This window comes from Diadema antillarum, unplaced genomic scaffold (genome assembly GCF_040938485.1).
Source record: "Diadema antillarum isolate AM-2024a unplaced genomic scaffold, OU_Dant_1.0 scf00000167, whole genome shotgun sequence".
Lineage (NCBI taxonomy): Eukaryota > Metazoa > Echinodermata > Echinoidea > Diadematoida > Diadematidae > Diadema > Diadema antillarum.
The window spans coordinates 2,345,514-2,365,073 of record NW_027271056.1 but is presented as its reverse complement, the minus strand read 5'-3'; the positions used below and the strand labels follow the sequence as shown (position 1 = coordinate 2,365,073).

Here is a 19,560-nt window from a genome sequence, read left to right as displayed (position 1 = left end):
TGGTTGTTATGCAGTGTTTCCCCGGTTACGCCTACTGTTCTAATTCTCACTAATGAGTAAATATATCTTTATATCACTTGTAAAAGAGTAATTTCAATTTTGAAATAAATAAACTGAATTTTAGATTTATTTAATTTTAACTTAATATTGATAAAAAGATAAACATTAAAATAATTTCTTGAGCTAGATATTTACGGCGAGCCTAAGGCCCTATCAAAGATAAAAGAAGAAAAAAAAAAAACTTGGGTGGTGGAGGATTCTGGAAAAATTCACGTGAGGGTGTGAAGAACACCTCCCTAAAATCCATTTTCATCGACTCACTGGCTCTTGCATTTTATTGCACGCAAAAATCATGGCTTCTTTAGGATCTTTGGCATTCGATGAATATGGTAGACCATTCATCATAATCAAAGATCAGGATTCCAAGTCAAGATTAACGGGAATTGAAGCGCAAAAGGCAAGTAAAGAGATGTAGTCCCATATACTGAATTTGATGCAATTTCCTCCAAGTACTTCACATTGCGTGTCGTGTGTGCACTACATAAATTAAACTTACTAACGTTAGTAGTGCGCGGAGGCCTTCAACGTTTCCATGTAGACTAGGCACTAACCGTAAATTACGTGATGTGTAAACTGATTGGTGGGTGTGCAGTTCACTATACGAGAGAAAAATCCAAGAGGTGTTTTTAGAATCATTTTTCATTACTTTTACCGCTGTCCTTCGTGGACATGCATGGTGGAGCGGAGCTGGAATGGATTCCGCCAATTCCGTGAAGGCACTGAAGCCAGACGTAGCCGTGCAGGCTTGATCTTACTCTTAGTAAGGATGTCTGAAGCATTTTTGCAACTTTTCAAATTCTCTGAAAAATTGAGAACTAATTCATATGAAAGAGAATTACATCATTAAAACACATTTCAAATTTCATGGCGAAATGATGTTTCTATCTCGAGAAATTTAACTTTCAAATCACAGCAATATTTTATTACCCACTCTTTTTGTCGAACACACTCAAAAATGTGTCCAAATCATTACCCCGGAAAATTGCATTTGCGTGAGGATCTCAAGCGATCGGATAATGAGCGTGCAGCGGTTAGAAAATACGCGTAACTAGTGTTCGTCATCCCAGTCCGGGAAACCCGCTCATGAGGACCGCTCCCGCGTACGAGGACTGCCCCGCCTCATGAGGACCGCCCCCATGCCTCATGAGGCCCGGGGGGAACGCCTCATGAGGCCCCCCTAAAAAACACACATGTTTTAATGGGCGCTCTGCATCGGTTGATTAAAACTCGATTTTTGAAAAAAAAAACAGATAGGATTTTTTTCTTCTTTTCATCATGGATAGTGGACATGTGTGTGTAACAAAAAATCACCGTGCAAAGTTGCGACAATTTATACGTCAGATGTGAGATGAATAGAAGTGAATAGGGGGGCCTCATGAGGCGTTCCCCCCGGGCCTCATGAGGCGTGGGGGCGGTCCTCATGAGGCGTGGGGGCGGTCCTCATGAGGCGAGGCAGTCCTCGTACGCGGGAGCGGTCCTCATGAGCGGGTTTCGCGGACTGATTCAGCATTACCTAAATGGCGCTCTTGCGCAAGTACATCGTTTTCTACACACGCAGTGCTCAACTCTTGAGCCCACTCGGCGATGATCGCTAGCTGTAGCAGTTATGACAGGGGTGCATTGATATCATTCTTTTCAAAAGTAATACGGCCCTATGTCAAACAACATGTTCGAATCACAAACCTGAACTACTTTTGCCTTCCTGTACATTGGTTTGAGTCTGCTACCAACCGCTAAGGTAGCCCGAGGAGGACGATCTGTTCAGCACGCTAAGTCTAAATTTTGCACTTTTTTGTCGTGACCTTGGTGTATTTGGGGAAATCCACATTGCGCAAAATATGGCAGTGTCAAAACTTCACTTTTTTCAAAATTGAAGTGTTTTTTGTGATTTTTTGAAAGGAAGATTTATTGACCCCAAGTAAGCCCATGTGGTAAGAATGGTACACGAAATGGACCTTGCAATGCCTGTTTCAGTGAAATTGGCTTCCCGATCGCGCAGCCCATGGAGAGCTTTGCGGTTGCTCCCACCGGAGTCACTATAGGTGTTGTGTGATTTACGACTGCCCGCGGACGCCACGCAGGCCGGCCGCGCGCTGGCTCGGCGCAAGCGAGCTCTCTACTTATGAATATGACGATGGGCGAATCAAAGCCACCGCTACTTGTACGCGAAAAGTTATTAAAATGCGAGATTTTTTCAAGAAAATGAAAAAATCAACTGATTTTAACACTGTTTATGTGTATGTTACATCAACAACTACAGATAATTGATCTCATTTCATGGCTTGGTGAAAATCTGATTTTCTTAGGATGAACGCTAGCGTAACAAGCGCAGAATCCACTTCCCCACAATGTCGTCGCTCCGCATGTGGTGATATGATTGTATATTGTATGTGTGTGTGTGTGTGTGTGTGTGTGTGTGTGTGTGTGTGTACAACGTGCTCGCTAACCTTACATACCACACACGGCGCACTTGTTTACATTGCAGACCCACGCATGCAACCCCATGCGGTAAAGCTAGCGCGAAAGCATGCATGTGCGCTGCAGAGCGAGGATGCCGTATATGCGCAAGCCGACCGTGCCCATATGCCTTAACCACAGCGCGCGCAGTGTTGCCTCCGGCAGCTAGCCTCGCCACGGTGCGCTAGTATCAGTACATTTATGTACATGTAGCTAAATAGGCAGCTAGCTTGCATGCACAGCACATATCAATGCACAGGGACTATACTAGTAATCGCCCAGCAGCCACTCACGTGAAAGTGATGCCAAATTACCACCATTCATAAAAGCATTATTTTATCACAAAAGAGCCTACAGGCTAAAGCAATCATTTGAAAATATCCTCGATTAGAAGTTCAGTACCGGTAACAAATATCGGTATTCGTAGCTAATAGGTCTACTCGATCGTACTCACAGTTTCCTGTTCAATCGTGTCTTCCACGCGTAGGCCGATCATTTACAGCTGTGTGGCTCTACGTACAACTTGTTTGTTTGCTTGGTTTACTCATGTGATAACTGCAACATACTCTGTCTGAGAAAAGCGAGAGTCAATGTTATCAATAGTGTTTTGTTTGTGACTGTGGTTGTTTGTATACATGATGTATAAAGCTAGTCTACACGAAGGCACATGGCATTTAGCATCAATATCCTTTTGTAAATTGTGGAGTTGGTGTGTATGAAACATCGTGCGTTGATTGCTGTCGAATGGGGTAGCGCGGTGTGCAACACAAGCGGCCCGGTTGACGTTACTGACAGGGCTTGCCCTGGCTTTTGCTGGCGGCCTAACTGTTAGAGCTGCCATGCATGCCTGCAGCTGCTGCGATGCCCTAGCTAGCTTGCTGGGTGTGCAGCGAGCGGCAGACGCGGCGGGCCGTATGTATAAGTACGGTACACACACATCCAACATAATACACACAGCATGCACACACGCAATCCAGCTTCGCGCTGCGAATGCCATGTGGCTGCGTTGCGTGTTGAATTTAGATATGCATGTGATGAGCCCCAATACGCGAAAGTTACCATGGATCCTTGCATACGAAGCCACGCCTAAAGCGTTCGCTGCAGCCGAAAAATTATTGCAAGGGGTGCTTTCAAGGCAAAATCCACAGTCGAAGACGTGGAGCTAGCGAAAAAATAACCACACCATTGGATTCAGCATATCCTAAACTACTCACATGCTACACGCTGGTGCAAGTACCGAAGCAGACGCTGAGATATGGGGATAAACGTGTTTGTAACGACATTTACACCAATTTATTGAAGGATTCATGTACCGGTGCTATAATACAATGTGGAGACAAACTTCTTCTTTCATATGATACCAAATTTGTGAGGATTTGATGTCAGCATCGACTGTGGAAAATGCAATAAAGGCAAAATCCGGCTCAAAATCACTTTCCAAAATCGGCGCACCTCGCGTTTTGCACGGCGTCCTATGGGAGTTGCGTGTTGTGAGATAGGGCATAAAATGGTACGAAGATAGAAGGGCATGATCCGACACCCTAATCTAAGTTCTAACAGTTCAGTCCGGGAAACCTGCTCATGAGACCTGCTACCCCGTACGAGCACTCCTCCGCCTCACGAGGCCTCCGGAGAGCCTCATGACTAGTAGGCTCATTCAGTAGAAATCAAGAAATGTTCTAAATTTACTTTCTTCTAAAGAACTCTCATTGCAATTATGCAAAGTAAAAAACTACCGTACAATACACTACGGTTTGGCTGCCATAGGCCATGTACACAGTTTAAGCAGCACCTCAGTCAACACAGCGCAAGCGCAGATCCCCGACATGCATAATTCATGTCGCTCCGAACTCACCGAGAATGCCTGCCACACCACCACACAACTCCCGATTGCCTACAGAATATTGATATCTGGACTATCGGCTGTGCGATCGCAGCAAAGAGAGAGCTAAAAATATCTTGGCCTCTTCTCTCTCGGGCTCTCTCCGCTCTGCTATGCGCTTTCTAGGTCTTACCTCGTTGCTGATTGGCTGAGCCACAGCTGCATTGGCCATGTGTACTGTGAGCATTGTGGCTCGCAGCTGTGCATCGCCAGCATGCACAGTGCGTGTAGTCACTGCATGCTATCCCGCTCTCGTAACCTGTTTGTATGTATCCTCACAGCCTCGCAGCGCACCGCAGAAGTATCGGCTAGGTTGCTCGCTACAGAAATTTAGCATTTTCAACATTGACGAATGCACTTCAAACATCCTCGCATATACATTGCACATACTCGCATATGTTAAAAGTAGTATCAAAACACAGATAAATCGCTCGCGATTTCACAAAAAGATACCAAGAGGATTAAAAAAACATTGCATATATGACCAAAACTACTCCTTTGATGACACATTCCTGGCACAGATTGCCGGAAAATTCCATAATAAAGGGCGAAATTATACGGAAAATGTACGTCGTTTTCCAATAAGCCATGGAGGTGTACATGGTATCAACGTAAAGCTTATGAATGGAAGAAAGTGATGTCTGTTTTGAAAGGCATTGTGGGAGAGCAAGCTGACCAATGACTTCCCTCATTGAATGAGGGAAAACCTTTCATAGTTGAAAGCGATAGCAAACCGATCACCAACCGATACTAGCTTGCCGTCATCTGCTATGGTAGGGATAAACGGCATGGTGCGTGCAGTGCGCCGAGTGAGACATGACATCATCGCTCATGAATGGTGGGAGTGCGAACCGTAGTGTATGGGCAGCCTCCACATGCAACACACAAACACTGAGACACACAATTGACCTCATATGCAATTTTGACTGTTGTGTACAAAAACATGCCTCTCCTGCATAAATTTACAGTGGTTTGAGCGAATTGCGGTGCATGGCGGCGGCTATCATACGTGTAAAGTAAAACCCCAAATTTTTGGACACTTAAGCTTTTTATGCAATATTTGTTCAACTCCAATAGATGTCTAATACAGTATTCATCGCATAATCGGGACGGATTGGGAGTAGCAAACACGGCCCCTTTAAGCGAGGTGCCCGATTTCGCGATGAGTACTCACCATACACTAACGGCATACGACATGTACATGTAGTGCACACACACACACACACATGCATACTGACGTACTGTACATACAAGTGTACATGAATACACAACACGCTACCCCTCGGCGCGACCCTCCAGCTCTCCCTGCATTCTCGCAATGATGTAGAGTAATCGCAACCGGGTTCGATTCTTCTGTCAAACACGCGTGTAAACGTAATCAATGTCAGCTCATAGTCTAGATTCATAAAACGTTACGTATTCGCACATACATTGAACCCTTCTCATCTTTCATGCTCTCCCTCCCACTCTCTCCCCCATTTCACTGAATACGTAACTGTTCATAGCCCATTTCAATCACGTAACTTTTGCCCAGTCACAACTGAGGAAGATTGTGACGTACACACAGATCACAGTGTACAGCTGTATTGAAAGTTGAAACCAAAGACAGTAGATAACAAGATACGAAGGCACGCGATAACAATGGACTTTGCCCTCAGAGTGTATGACTGAGATTAAACAACGCACACAGCCTGGGCTGTATGAGCGAGGCATGTTTTTTATTGGATGTGAGTCGAGTAGGAATTGCAAGCGAGCACATGGCTTTGCTTATGTAGGGGAGAAGAATGTTTGCGAAGGCATGTGCTTTGCAATGGCATGGATACTTATACACGGCGCTTTCGTGGCTATGCATGTACATGTACTGGATGGACGGAGGTCAAAACACACCAATCCGAAGCTTGCTTTGTAAGTTTGTTGTAAACGACAACTGAAACGGAATCTTTGAAATATTGTTGTGGTATTTTGGTAGATTTTTTGTGTAAAATATTAACAAAATCAAAGATCGCTTGAAGAAAAATTGTCCCGTTTATCAGAGGTCCCCGCCCGATTATCCAGTGAAAATAACGTGCGTTTGAAATGTTTCTGGGAAGCGTATATCATTTAAGCGAGGATCCCGATTATCAGATGCCCGATTATGCGATGAATACTGTACTCTACAAAATTGTATCTATAGTATTAGTAATGTATGTTAAATATATCAACCTACTTTTTCCCAATATTGATTTTGTTAAAGACATCATACAATTTCGCAGAATCCCCAAATATTATCACCTTGTCAATACCCCAAAATTCAGACAGCCTCTCCAGAATTCGGACACGTGCGCAATGTCAATACATGATATTACAAGGCCGCTGAAAATGAGTGCACGCCATACCTTGTTGGCGCAAGGTTGAATCAGGGACGTTGCGGCACCCGTTCGTGTCCGAATTTTGGTGACTCTGCACTTGCATTCAGCCCCTGTACATTTATTTGCTGCATCGGCACGTATGGAGATTTTGTTTTTCTTTTGTGTTTTTTTAGGATACCATCACACTCTGAGCCTGCGATAAAATCTCGCAACAGAATGGCATAATTTTTCAATTTTTAGCGCATTTTCTGCGACTCTGATTCTTTACACGGAACCTAATTTGTTCGCGCTTTTGAAAAGTTGCGGTGATTCTGCGTTTCTGGTTGCAAAATTTGGGATTTTAGATGGATTTTTGGAGGTGACTCAGGCACTTTCCTGCAGTGAATGAGTGTGCCAGTATGTGAAACGATGTGATATGCGTGTGTTGTTACAGTAGAATTTGCTGGCTTGTGATAAGTGATAAGTGTCCGGATTTTCAAGGCCGGCCGAAAATTAGGGGTTTTACTCTAACTGCCTCTCTGTGTTTTCCTTTATTTCCACAGTCTCACATTCTGGCTGCAAAAACAGTTGCAAACACATTGAGAACATCATTGGGTCCCAATGGTAAGTGTGATACAAATTGCAATCTTACAAGTGAAATATAAAGTATAATACCAGCCACAGTGGGATTGTTGTCCTAACCTTACAAACCATATGTTCATGAGTTGACCAAAGTGAAAATAGAAAATAGCTTTTCTCTGCTCCCTGATCATGTAATGCATCTTAAAAAGAAAATTTAAAAACAGAATCAAAGTCATACAGAAACAGAGAAAAAGTTGTCATATTCCTAACTTTGCTATTGAAATCCTGTTAGTTTTAAGTTGATTTTGATTTTTTCCTTGGGTTAACATTATGCTGGAATATATCTAAATTTCTGTATGTTACTGATTGGAAGAATTACAAAAGTTCACGACGAGATATACCGGTATATGAATAAGTTTGACCATTGTAGCAGCTTCCAAACACCACAAAGCTTTTAAGATGTTCATGAAAGTGATTTCATGTTTATGGATTTTGATATTGCCCAACATATTTCGTCATCTTTCTTTGATTTTGTTATTTCTGGTATTTTTTTAAGTCACATAGTCTTTCTAATGTTTTTACATTTTGTAGGTGGAATTGAAAAGTTGCTTTAGCATTGGCTTGGGGATGTTAAGATTGTTTTGAATGGTATCTGCCATTTATGACAATTGAAGATGTATGAGTTGATAGCTGAGAAAATTAATTTATTTCCCCTGATGATGAATAAACCACAATGTATGTCATATGAGCTCAAAATTGCCCCCAATCTGTAGCACCCCATTTTAAAGTATTAAACAGTCGATAACGCATGCAGATAATGAAGTTGCAAGCAGTGCCCAATATTCTTCCGAAAGTTTATAATTTTCAGTACTGAGTGTTTGATATAATCATAAACTTGTTGTGACGAATACCATTTCTTGTCTCCTTTCATTGTAGGACTCGACAAGATGCTAGTCAGTCCAGATGGTGATGTCACTGTGACAAATGATGGTGCCACCATTCTGGACAAAATGGATGTCGATCACCAGATTGCCCGTCTTCTGGTGCAGCTGTCCAAGTCCCAAGATGATGAGATCGGTGATGGAACCACGGGTGTAGTTGGTAAGCCTCCATAATGAGATTGAGAGAAGTGATACACTCCTCTTAATGATGAGGGAGGTGTTCTTCTTGTCACACAGTTAAATGTGTAGGAAGGAAAGGGATTCTGCCACATGGTGTCATCACAAAAAGTTTTCTGTGATTTTCATCATCACCAATGCCATAAAGGAATTTTGAAGAGTTCAGGACATCTGATATTGTGTAGGAGTTTCAAAGAGAAACATGGGAAACAGTGTAGAGTGTGGTCATAGTCAAAAGTTTGGAAGTCGTGCAAAGACATACTCCCTCCTTCTTGTGTTGTTGCCAGCATTCCTTGATTTTAAGATTCTCGCAAGTATGTTAGGTCTAAGCATTCGTCCTGCCAGTGTCCTGTAGCTTGTAGCATTTCAAGTTAAATAATAGTATATCAGACTCTGTATGTTCATTCCCTTTAATTTTTGCACTGCCCCATCTCCATTGTAGTCCTCTATTGACCATTTGAATTGGTTGCTGCTTGCTTCAATTCTAGCGTATTAGGTGTACCTCTGACTTCCGACAGTCCCCAACGTGAGAAAAGATTGTAGGGTTTTTCCACAAAGCTCACACATGGACATGAATGTGAATTCAGTGCGATGATGCAAATATCAACCTTGACGTGTTTCCGTCTCCAACCCACCACAGTCCTTGCTGGGGCTCTCCTGGAGCAGGCAGAGCTGCTCCTGGACCGGGGGATCCACCCCATCAGGATTGCAGATGGTTACGACCTGGCAGCCAGGATAGCAACAACGCGGCTCGACGAGATTGCTGACGCCTATGAAGTCAAACCCGACAACCTGGAGCCCCTTATACAGACTGCCATGACCACTCTTGGATCAAAAATGTATGAACTGTGAAATTTTGAATTTTTCCTTGTTTGCTTTGTTTGCCATCTTTGCAAATATTACTTAAAGTCATGTATGTTTTAGTGTACATTCCTTTACTATTTTTTACTATAATTATTTTTTGCTTGAAATTGGACAAGGAAGTATCAACATATTACCACTCTTGCCAGGTAATATTTTTGATTTGTGCAAGAATGATGATAGCACTGGGCTATGATTGCCATGATTCCCTCTTGTGCTGTGTGAGTTCTGACAAAACTCACTTCACTGACTTGCATAATAATCAGGCAATTCATCCATAGCGTAAAGCTGTGGAAGTGGATTAAGTGACACAGAACAACTGTAATGACTTAATTCTAATTTTTTTTTTGTTACTGTATGGAAACGTCTGTATTTAGTGCTCACCCTTCTGAGATTTGTTCACAATATCAGTAATCCTAGACCCCAGTGAAAAGTATTGTAGCAGTTCATGATCTCTTGTCTAGAGGCTGTAATTCGAGCACACAGGTGAAAAGACGCATACTTCCTACCACAAACACCAACAGAAATGTATAGATCTTAGAAAGAGAAACTTGGATAACCAAGTCAGGAGCTAATTTTCTCAAATTCCTGTCCATATCTGCTCTATGCTACAGTGTGAATCGCTTCCAGAGGAAGATGGCCGAGATTGCTGTTGATGCCATCATGTCCGTGGCAGACCTTGCGAGGAGAGACGTCGACTTTGAGCTCATCAAGGTTGATGGCAAGGTTGGCGGCAAGCTCGAAGACACCATGTTGGTAAAGGGGGTCGTTGTGGACAAGGACTTCAGCCACCCACAGATGCCCAAGGTATGTAGGTTGTGGCCAACTCAGCAGAAGTCAGACCTTCATCATTCATCATTTCTTATGTTCTTCTTTGATTGTCCATGTGATATCCAAGATTGTGTGAGTTTTCTTCAGGATAATCTGTACTGTGAATTTGATTTCTCTTTCCATCTGTTAGTAACCAACCAAATTTCATGCTTTTTGGTGTTGTGCAGAAGCATGACTTTTATTTGTGTGGGTTTTTTTTTCACTGATTCATGAAGAAGTGTTTCATGCTATGTTCTATATTTTGCATATCTAAGGACATATTGCAGTGAATACCACCCATATCATGGAATTAGATGCAAAACATATTATAGTGCAGTAGTCTTGACATGCTGTTTCCATAGTCTTTGCAGAGTGTGTGATATTCGTACAAGCAGTTCAATTTGAAGTTTTCTTTGGGGAAAAGACAAGTTAGTAGCCAAGAAAGTGCTGAAGATACTCATATTTAAACTGAACCCCAAATGAGAGTATGTAATTAACCTGTTATAATTTGTACTATACAGGAAGTGAAGGATGCAAAGATTGCCATCCTGACCTGCCCCTTTGAGCCCCCGAAGCCCAAGACCACACACAAGCTGGATATCAAATCAGTGGAAGACTACAGGAAACTCAGGGAGTATGAAAAGGAGACATTCACAGAAATGGTCCAACAGGTAAACACCAGCAAATGCTTGGATATGAAGTCCATAGTCATTAATTTATTGTCTGTGCAAAGGCCCCAAAGAAATGGCACATAAATTGTGGTTAAACTCCTGTCTTTTTCATCTGTATCAATTGCAACTGAAGTGTAATTAAAGGGCTCATATAGTTTTGGTTGAGACATAACTTCAGGTTTTTAACATTTTTGGGTGAGATACTACGAAACCTTTATGTAATGTGAAAGAGCATGTGATTCCAAGAGGAATTCAACGTTTATTTGATGAAAATTGGTTATAAAATGGCTGAGATACCCAAAACAGAGCAATACTAATAAAATGTGGGACCCACATTTTATAACGATCGCTTTGTTTTACTTTGTTTTTGGATGTATCAGCCATTCCAAAACCGATTTTCATCAAATAAACTTTGAATTCCTCTTAGAATTGCATGCTCTGTACCATTTCATAAGGGGTTTCTTCATATCTCGCAAAAACTTAAAAGCCAAATCCTCAGCTCCACCATTACTGTACCTTCCCTTTAACATTTCAGTTTTATGCCAAAAAAATCAGCTGCCAGTGTTTACATAACAGAATTTGTCAGAAGGCTGTATGCATTCATTTTTACTAGGGGTTATTACATGAGATTTCAAATAAATATGACTTTGAACCCGTGTTCCATGAAAACTTGAATACAGTATTTGAAAGGTGAAGTGGTACCTTATTTCGATTTTCCTGTCAGAAAAGTGAAGTAGCAAAGTATAGAGTGACAAAATGTTTATACCAAGTTATTAGTTTTGTTCATTTTTTTGAAGGTGTTTATAAGCTTGTTAAAGATGTGATTCACAGTGACACCTGTGTGTCAGTTTGTAGGCTTTGACAGAAATTGAGACGAGAGCATATGTGACCTGCTACAACAAAATGGTCCTTAAGTCGCGCAAGGTCGAAGCCGTGAAAATTGAGTTTGAAGTCAGAGCATCAAAATTGGTCAAAACTTATGATTTTCTGAATTTGACATATTATTAGAGTCTGACATGTTTTCTATCATCTGTCGAAAATTTTGAAGCAAAATGATGAAAGGAAAGACCAAAAAATAGCGTTTTTCTAGGCCATGTTTTTTGGCGTTTCAACGAAGCAGAAACTGGTTCAAACATTTGGATTGAGCGCCACACATAGGCTCCGCCCCTAACAACGACCAGAGTGATCTCATTGGTCAGTTTGCTGCTTGCCGCTAACCGAAGCGTGAAGCTCGCACACTGCCCAGTCGACTGGTGTGTGCTAGCTAGCGGGGTGCGATATGCCCTGCCGCTTCTCTTGGCATCCTGGTCACTGATTGGTCGGTGAGGAGACCGCCGACGCTGTGTTTGAATGAGCATTTCGGGGGTTGCTAGGGCTTACCTTCTATTGTCCGGAGATGACTACTGACTTGCGTGTCCCTTGATCGTGATTGCGTCGCAAGGAAAACTTTTAGGGCGCTTTTCTGGAAACAGTGATTTCTCAGACGTCTCGACATGCTCTCTTTTAAACATCGATATCTCTGCAGCCGATTATTTTTATGAGATATGTTATATATCAATTTAAAGCAGAAAGATTAGGGAATTGTGTCATGCAATTTTCAAATGATTGACCTTGCCCGACTTAAGGATCATTTTGTTGTAGCGGGTCACATATTTTCACTTGCATACTCTAGAAAAACTAGCTCAACAAAAACATCCACAGAACTACTGATGTATTTCATTGAAATATTTAAATCACTGTGGGTGATGTAGATGTACTGTATATTCATTTTGTAGTTAAATGGTTAAATCTGTGGAAAGGGATGATGTTAGAATCATGGCAAATGAATCTGTAAACTGGATGAACATAGCATTGCAAATGTGGGGGCGAGGTTGTTTTGCAAGAATGATGATAGCACTGGGCTATGAATGCCATGATTCCCTCTTGTGCTATGTGAGTTCTGACAAAACTCACGTCACTGACTTGCATTAGGACTGTGCAACCTTCCCATCATATGACATGCTGTTCGTACTGACTGCATGTAGGTGATTTTATTGTTGGTGCAGAAAGCTATGAGTGTGGAAGTTACTTTATCTCCCAGCAAAGTTTCTGTCTGTCTTGATGCATAGAGATGTACCAAGTGATTGTAATCTACATGCACTTGCAGGCCCCTGTCCTTGTACGCCCAAACTGTTCTTGTTCCAAATAGCTGATTTTCTATCTGTGCTTTGACAACCGTTCAGGTGAAGGCCACTGGGGCTAACCTGGCCATCTGTCAATGGGGCTTTGATGATGAGGCCAACCACCTGCTACTCCAGAATGAGCTCCCAGCCGTTCGTTGGGTTGGAGGACCAGAGATTGAGGTATGAGGAGACATGCAAGAGAGTGTAAATGATACACACGCTGAAACCTAATTTAATCCTTATGACGTTGAATTCTCTGTAACTTTTTGATAAAGAGAGCTCAGATTATCCAACGTGTTATGCATGTGTGTTGGTGTGATCATGTTTTGCCCAAGATTTCCCCTTTTGCACTTTTTTTTCCAGACATTTTGATTTTTGTGTTGTTGCTTTCCCATGGAGGGAAACTGTTTGTTAAAATTTCTAACATGAAGTTCATTGTGAATGAATAGTATGTATCTCCTGACTGATTTTTTTTTTTTTTTTCTGATTAGACAGCAAAGATGGGCCATTCATATATGATCCTGATGCTGAATACCATATCATGAATAAGGAGCATTTTTGGCACTGTGAATGCTACAAATAATAACTGCAATAGTAACAGCACACTTGATTTGTTAATACATGCATCTGAGAGTACATGTACATTATGGATCATTCTGAGAGTCCCTTTGTGCCTTAACACTTAGAAAACCAAACTAAAACAGAGCGCATGATTATATCAGTGTAGATGGGAAATGATGTGGAGTATAATGATATTCCCCATGTCAACAGCTAATCGCCATTGCAACGGGAGGTCGCATCGTGCCCAGGTTCAAGGAGCTGACTGCAGACAAGCTTGGCAATGCCGGCATCGTGCGGGAGATCGACTTTGGCACGACCCGGGACAAGATGCTGGTCATAGAGGAGTGCAAGAACTCCAGAGCCGTCACAATCTTCATCAGAGGAGGCAACAAGATGGTAAGAAGCTCAGTGACTTGTAGTTGGCAGCACAGCATTGGTTGTGACTTCCTGTAAACTTTGGTCTCTTTGCTGGCTCTGAGAGCTATGTGTATTTGCTTGTCAACGTAAGGGGTGCTATGAAGGATTCCTCGCAGAGAAAGATATCTTTAAAACAATGTTTTACTGTACTCCCAATGTACCTAAAATCTGTTTCTCTTTTGACATGAATATTTTCAGTGTGCCAATTTGAACTAGAGAAGCACTCTGAGAGTGCAGAACTCTGCCATCCAGCTCATTTCCACCACTGATCTTGTTCTTCAAATGAGATTAGTGATTTCCACTCATTGTATGCCTGCTGAAAATTGCCTGATTTCCTAAATATAGAAGCCTTTTGTTATGTCATCAATGTCCAGCTGTGCTGCGCCTTGCTGGCCTAGCAGAAACTAGAGCATGCACTTAAGTACGCGTAGACAAACCCCAAATACGCGCAGCTTGAACTCCCAAGTTCATTGACCCTACCTGCCAAAATAGCGAAAATTCAAGTTCAAGTTGATTTATTTCACTTCCAACAAACAAATAATAAGAAACACAAAGAAACGCTCATATACACATATACACTTGTCGAAGATGTGCTTCACTGTGACACCTGTGTGTCAGTTTGTACACTTTGACGGAAATTGTAGCGAGAACATATTTTCACTTGCCTACTCCCGCTCAACAAAAACATCCACAGAACTACTGATGTATTTCATGAAATATTTTAGTCACCGTGGTGCTGTAGACATACTGTAAATTGTTTTGTAGTTGAATGGTTCAACGTATGTGGAAAGAGATGATGTTACATGGATGAATCTGCAAACTGGATGTACATAGCATTGCAATTGTTGGGAGTGAGGTTGTTTTGCAAGAATGATGATAGCACTGGGCTATGAATGCCATGATTCCCTCTTGTGCTATGTGAGTTCTGACAAAACTCACGTCACTGACTTGCGTTAGGACTGTGCGACCTTCCCATCATATGACATGCTGTTCGTACTGACTACATGTAGGTGATATTATTGTTGGTGCAGAAAGCTATGAGCATGGAAGTTACTCCATCTCCCAACAAAGTTTCTGTCTGTCTTGATGCATAGAGATGTACCAAGTCATTGTAATCTACATGCACTTGCACTCTCCTGAAGAAAATTCTTCATAAAATCCATGAAAATTCCCGGATCACTACCAAAATTTAATCATCTGTTACTTGTGTCATTCTCAACCTTTCCTGTAAGTCTCATCCAAATCCAATCACAACTTTTTGAGTTATTTTGCACATAGACAAAGAAATGAACCAGCAAACAAATGCCGATGAAAACATAACCTCTTCCCTTGGCAGAGGTAACAAGTAAAATTGCTCTAATAGTCATCTGACTCTGATGAAAGACCAGTCATGTGTTGTGATTACTCTGAGGAATGAGGTGATTTATTTCTTTATAATGTATGAAGAACCATTGGATATTTTTGTCCTGTTTTCTGTTTCTTATCTGCAATAGATTTTGTGCTGTTTGTACTGCACTTTATACTTCTCTGTATGTAATGGGTTACCAGTATGTAAACTTGAAGCAAAATTTTCATGTTGAACCATCCTTAGCTCAGTGTGTTGAATGCTGATCTCGTGGCTGGTCCCTCATTACGTTTTGTATCCATGTGAATGAAGAGTCGGTGTGTTCAACTTAGATATGAAGCATATTTTATTGCCATTGTGAATTTCTCTCTCGTTTTTCCCATGATGCTTATAGATCATTGAAGAAGCCAAGCGCAGTCTCCATGATGCCCTGTGTGTCATCAGGAACTTGGTCAAGAGTCCCAACATTGTGTATGGTGGCGGGGCAGCAGAAATTGCATGCTCACTGGCTGTCAGTCAGCAAGCAGAATGGGTGAGTGTCGAAAGTTGATCACTTCAAAGGGATTTAAATATCACCTTTTGAACAGTTTGGCTGAAATACTCTGCGAAAAAAAAAAAAAATCTGGCAGTTTTGGTATTATGGAAAAGTCTTCTTATAGTTTTATCAAGTAATTCGATGTGTTGATTGGTATCATTAGTGATCAAAACTCTTTAGTATATCCCAAAGTGTAACAGTAAGTGTTTGCATATATGGGGGGGGGGGGGGGGTATTTCTGCTGTTTGATTAAATTAGTGGTAATTTTATGCCAGATTGCACAATGATTTTAGATATGAATGAAATATAACTTCAGAAGTGAAACTTAGATTCACATGGATCTTTCATCTAATGAAAAGGCATGAGGTTTTGATAGCTAATTCTTCATACTAGTGTGTGTCAAGATTAATGTTGTTGCTCACCGATTTTGCAGATGTGCTTCTCTCACAACGTGCCAGTGTACTACATTACTCAGCACACAATTCAGCATCCTTTCCAATGATATGCTTGTTTTGCCACCATGCAGCACCATTCTACTGTCACATGCAATATTATCATAGTATTAATGGTTGGAGGGGAAAGTATCTTTAGCTAACAGGGGTATGCAAGTAAACTTAACCTGCTGGCCAGCGACTGACTGATAAAGCCAAATTATTCTGATGTACCAATCCAGGTGTCCACCATTGAACAGTATGCCATGCATGCCTACGCCGACGCCCTGGAGAGCGTGCCCATGGCCCTGGCTGAGAACAGCGGCCTCCATCCCATCCGTACCGTGGCGGAGGTCAAGTCCCGGCAGCTGAAGGAGAAGAACTCGAGACTGGGCATTGACTGCATGGACAAGGGCACTTGTGGTGAGATATCCGTCCCTCCATTCTTTGGAAAGCATTTCCCTGCAAGTCTTGTCTTCAAATCAGAATTTGTACCTTCAATCACTGCAAAATTTGGTCTTCCCTGACAGTGCTTTTTGGCAACAGCTTGTCGTGTTTGATAATGATATAAGGAATCTACATTATCTAATCGTTAGACATTTGAATAGGAACCACATGGGTTTGACCAACATCCCCCCCCCCCCCCTTACTAAGGAGTCATCATTGTTAGCGACATAACGCGAAGAAATGACCAAGAAATATCTTGTTTGGAGGAACATTTAGAGTATGCGTGTGACGGCAATTTCTTTTGAGCTCTGCTCATATTCCAGTCTGCATGGCAATCGGAATTCCCCATACTTCTCTTCCATGGTGTATGGGGTCAGGAGATCATGCAAGAATAATCCTCTCTGCTGTCTCTTTCTTTGTGTGATGGACAAACCGTGTCCTTTGTGAATGGAAGACAGTGGAGGGACATTACTTTCAGTATTTCCCACATTACTGTAAAAGTAGAAACTTGTACATATGTTTTTTTCTTTGGCCGATTTCAGTGAATTTTGTTTGTGTATAAACTTGCAAATGTGAGTATTTTTGTAGCAAAATTGATAAGAATGTTATAATTTTATGATCGGTCAGTTGTGCATGGAACTGACAAAAAAACTATACACTAATAATGCTTCACGTTTATGGTGTTGATCATTTTGAGTTTGAAGGTGGCTCTGAAGAAACATCACAAATGGCCACTCTTGAATGAACATGCATTTTAAAAGGACAAACATTTGCATGTACACAAGATTCCTAATGTTTATATTCCAACACCTCATTCCCCCCTCCTTCCCAGTGAGAAATAGCAGAGATTCCATTCTTTGAAAGGCTTTATCACATGTGTGTGTGTGTGTGTGTGTGTGTGTGTGTGTGTGTGTGTGTGTGTGTCTTTAAAGAAGGTGTTTTCTGTGAGACCAATATTTAGGTAATGAGGTGAAAGCAGAACAAATTTTCTCTACAAAGTAAAAGTCTTCTTACACTATGCCATCCCACTTAGACCAATTTCAAACCACTTAAAGCTTGCAAAGAAAATTGTCTTCAGCAGTTTGTGGTGGTTTACATACTTTGATTGTGGAATGCGTAATGATATATGATTTCTATCTTTTTTTACTCATCATTTATCACCAGACATGAAGGCGCAGAATGTCTTTGAGACTCTGATCGGCAAGAAGCAGCAGATCAACCTGGCCACACAGCTGGTGCGAATGATCCTGAAGATCGATGATGTGAGGGCACCAGAGGGGATGTAGCAGGAAGGCATCGCCGGTAGACGTTAAGTAGTTGGTAAATTATTTGTGGCATTGGAAGCATGTTGTAATGACGATATCTTCCTCCCTGATTTGGGCTTCATGTGAAGTTGGTGTTTGCTGGCAGTGGCTGCCTGTAAAAAAAAAGAAGATATTGTCCTTTATCATAAAATGGGGTGTGCTGCTATTTACAAGTTTGCAAATATTCCACGTCCAACAATCCAAGGCATCTGTCACATTTGTGAGTTATGAAAGTCTGTCTGTAGTGGTCAGCTGGTTCACTTGATAGAATGGCACATTAAGATGCAGACTGTATATTTTGTGTGAAGGGTTACGTCATCCCCCTCCTTCGCATCCCTTGAACTTGCAAACTGATGTTTGAATGTTAGAAAACTTGTGTGCTTTGGCCAACTGCCGTTAGATGGGGACCAAAGAGAACATCCTGTGACTGACTGGTAGCAGTAGTACCATGTAACATACTTTCTCCACTTTGATAGAATTTTGAGGGGCCAGTTTAGTTCACATGAGTGTGGTTAGAGAAATCCTTAAACTATCTCTAATTGAGTCAGCCATTGATTTACATAACCTCACTGTCAGACACTTATATAAAATCTCCACTTGTACTGCACAACATTGAATTTTGAACCCTTTGAATTATTCAGCAATTGTGAAACTTTTAAAAACTGCAGGATTCTACTCTCTAATCGTGGGAGAGAACATAATACATGTATGCAGAGATCAAAAACAGTGTGAAATATCAGTGTTCCCATTACACCAGCAGTAAAGAGTTGAATTTATTGCAGGTGTAGAATAGCAAGTGAACTTGCGTTGTATAAAAACCACCAGTTCAGTGATGGGGCTTTTCATAGCAATTTTCAAGATGCCAAATATTTTCTGCAAGATTTTATTTGGACCAAGAATTCTCACCAAATGCATGAAAAGAATTAGAAAACATCTGAAATAATCTCTCTGTGGTCTTGTTAATCAAAGATACAAGTGTCATACGACAAGAATGGGTAAATGTTTCAATTATTTCTGCCTAGCGCAGTCCATGTGGAGCTGCTTGTTGTTTAAGAAATTGTATCTGTGAGTCGACAGTAAGTGTGACTTCAGAACAGATTGTCACAACAGAGATGGCATGGTGATGTACGTTATAGCCAAGTCATTGCTTCATTGATTTTCCATTCAAATTATAAGTCAATGCAGATGTGATGCCCTATCACTCCTCTGTCAAGAAATGTCTTACAGGTATGCAACGGCTGAAGAGAGTAAGCAGTCCAGTTCTGTCCTCATTTAATTATGGAATATGCAATAGTGCCCCAACGTGTAGAGAACATGGAAGCTGTGTTAATCGTGTATGTGTTACTTATTTAGAATTGTTGTGGATTGCTGTATACAAATTTGTGAATGCTATGAAGTACAAGCTTATGATGTAACCATGGTAACCAGGCCTCCAGGTTTCTTTCTGTTTCCATATGTTGGCACAAATTGGGAGTACAGAGGTTAAGTTATGAAACAGTTAATTAAGAATGCATATTACTGACTACAAATTCCCTCTACACCACCCTAAATACTTGTAGCCAATAAGAGTTGACAGGTGTTCAGAGTGAG

General features: G+C 41.4%; 1 protein-coding gene across 1 annotated transcript; it reads left to right on the top strand.

Moving 5' to 3' along the window:
* The first annotated feature begins 267 nt into the window (after positions 1-267).
* LOC139722541 (T-complex protein 1 subunit epsilon-like) lies at positions 268-18,667 on the top strand. Its single transcript, XM_071633830.1, has 11 exons — positions 268-457; positions 7,290-7,350; positions 8,245-8,409; positions 9,067-9,265; positions 9,902-10,094; positions 10,619-10,768; positions 12,991-13,110; positions 13,702-13,887; positions 15,648-15,785; positions 16,462-16,642; positions 17,831-18,667. Exons 1-11 carry the CDS (start codon positions 353-355, stop codon positions 17,950-17,952), a joined length of 1,620 nt encoding a protein of 539 aa, XP_071489931.1. The 5' UTR covers positions 268-352; the 3' UTR covers positions 17,953-18,667.
* Positions 18,668-19,560: the final 893 nt, after the last annotated feature.